The sequence below is a fragment of the Halyomorpha halys genome, unplaced genomic scaffold, assembly GCF_000696795.3.
Source record: "Halyomorpha halys isolate HHAL.00 unplaced genomic scaffold, Hhal_1.1 Scaffold10.1, whole genome shotgun sequence".
NCBI lineage: Eukaryota > Metazoa > Arthropoda > Insecta > Hemiptera > Pentatomidae > Halyomorpha > Halyomorpha halys.
Window position 1 is genome coordinate 1,182,165 of NW_027107501.1, and position 1,516 is coordinate 1,183,680.

At 28.2% G+C, this 1,516-nt stretch overlaps 1 protein-coding gene across 1 annotated transcript in view; it reads right to left on the reverse strand.

Annotated features, from left to right (window-relative positions):
* The window catches only part of LOC106678408 (zinc finger CCHC domain-containing protein 8 homolog), a 7,169-nt gene extending 6,608 nt beyond the window's left edge, over positions 1–561 (reverse strand). The window contains exon 1 of the mRNA XM_014416897.3: positions 215–561. Coding sequence (XP_014272383.1) covers positions 215–292 — 78 coding nt within the window. The 5' untranslated portion in view covers positions 293–561. The remainder of the gene's footprint in view (positions 1–214) is intronic.
* Positions 562–1,516: the final 955 nt, after the last annotated feature.

A 1,516-nucleotide genomic window follows, 5' to 3' on the forward strand; every position in this document is an offset into this window, starting at 1 on the left:
TATATTATGTGATAATTCAATAAAAACTATTTCTGATAAGACAAATTAAAGGTTTAAAAAGATACCAAAGTTTCACAGAAATTGATAAAACTTCAAAAAGTAATGTTACAGAGGAAAAATGATATGCTAAGGTATAAAAAAATCAAACAATAACAGTACTGGAAAACATTTCAGTCAAGATACACTGATTTGAACACAATAATAAATAACTTACCACATTATACATAGGTACCCTTACATCTTCAGCATCAGGTACTACTGATATCTGAAACAGTTGAGAATCTTTCTCCATAATGCAAATAAGAATATTACAGCTTATTGAAGTCTGAGAAACAGATCAGGCCACTTATAATGTTCAAATTCGATTCATCTTTGTAAAATATTAATTAAAATTTTTGTCAATGTCAAAGATTAGATTATATCACTCCGATTGCAAAAACTCAAAATTGGGAAAACCGTCAAAATAAATAAGTCAATAACAAATTTGAACTTGTATCTACAAAACGTCCAAAGAACATATTGCTAGTTACAAACAAGTTAAAAAAAATTCTCTCACACAGCGCTCCTATAGGGAGTACAAAGAGCTAAATTACCAACAGGCCAAAATATTTTACAATTATATCAAATCGACTCTATCAAAGCTTAATAGAATTAACAAAATTTTAAATTAATCATATCTTTAACCAAGCGTTTTATTAATTAAACAATACTTAATTATAAAGAGCTGGATGATAACTTCCATAAAAAATAGTACGAATTTGTAAAATATTTAATTGAGTTATAATTTTATTTGTCTATTGAATAGACTAATGATATTAAAATGATTGCACCAAGAGTTTGTTAACTATAGCATTTCATATAACTCAGCAGATTGAAGCAACATTTTGGTATCTAGAATTTAAAATATAATGAATCCACCTGAACGGTTATCTTTGTAGGGGTAGTAATTTTTATTTACAATTGAATTTTTGCATATAAATTTTTTCCGAATTACTAGAAATCGATTTATTTTAGCAAATATCATGAAAATTACTACGCCTACCTAGATAAATGTTAAACTACTCTGTAGTACACTAAACCAGCTTTAATTTGAGTGCTAGTAGACATTTGTATGTCTAATGGTTCCTAAGGTATATTTTTTCTTAAATAAAAAATTGTATCCAAACTACTTTAAATCGACATTTTGAGGATTTATTTTGTCAAATATAAACTACTACAACTACTAACAATAAACATTACGAAATACTTTATAGTACATCCAACTAGCTTTAATTTGAGTGTTGGCTGGCATCTGTACGTTTAATGTATATGTATATAGTTGACCGTAGATTAATGATTAGAGAAGTTTGTCGGGGGGTGCGGTCAGCAAAGAACAACATAAATTAACAAAACCTTATTTATTTATTTTATGCTGACGTTGCAGGCCTACCTTCTACGCCATAACCCCTGATGAAGACCTGAAACTCAGGTCGAAACGTCGGCATAAAATAAATAAATATGGTTTTGTTTATTTATG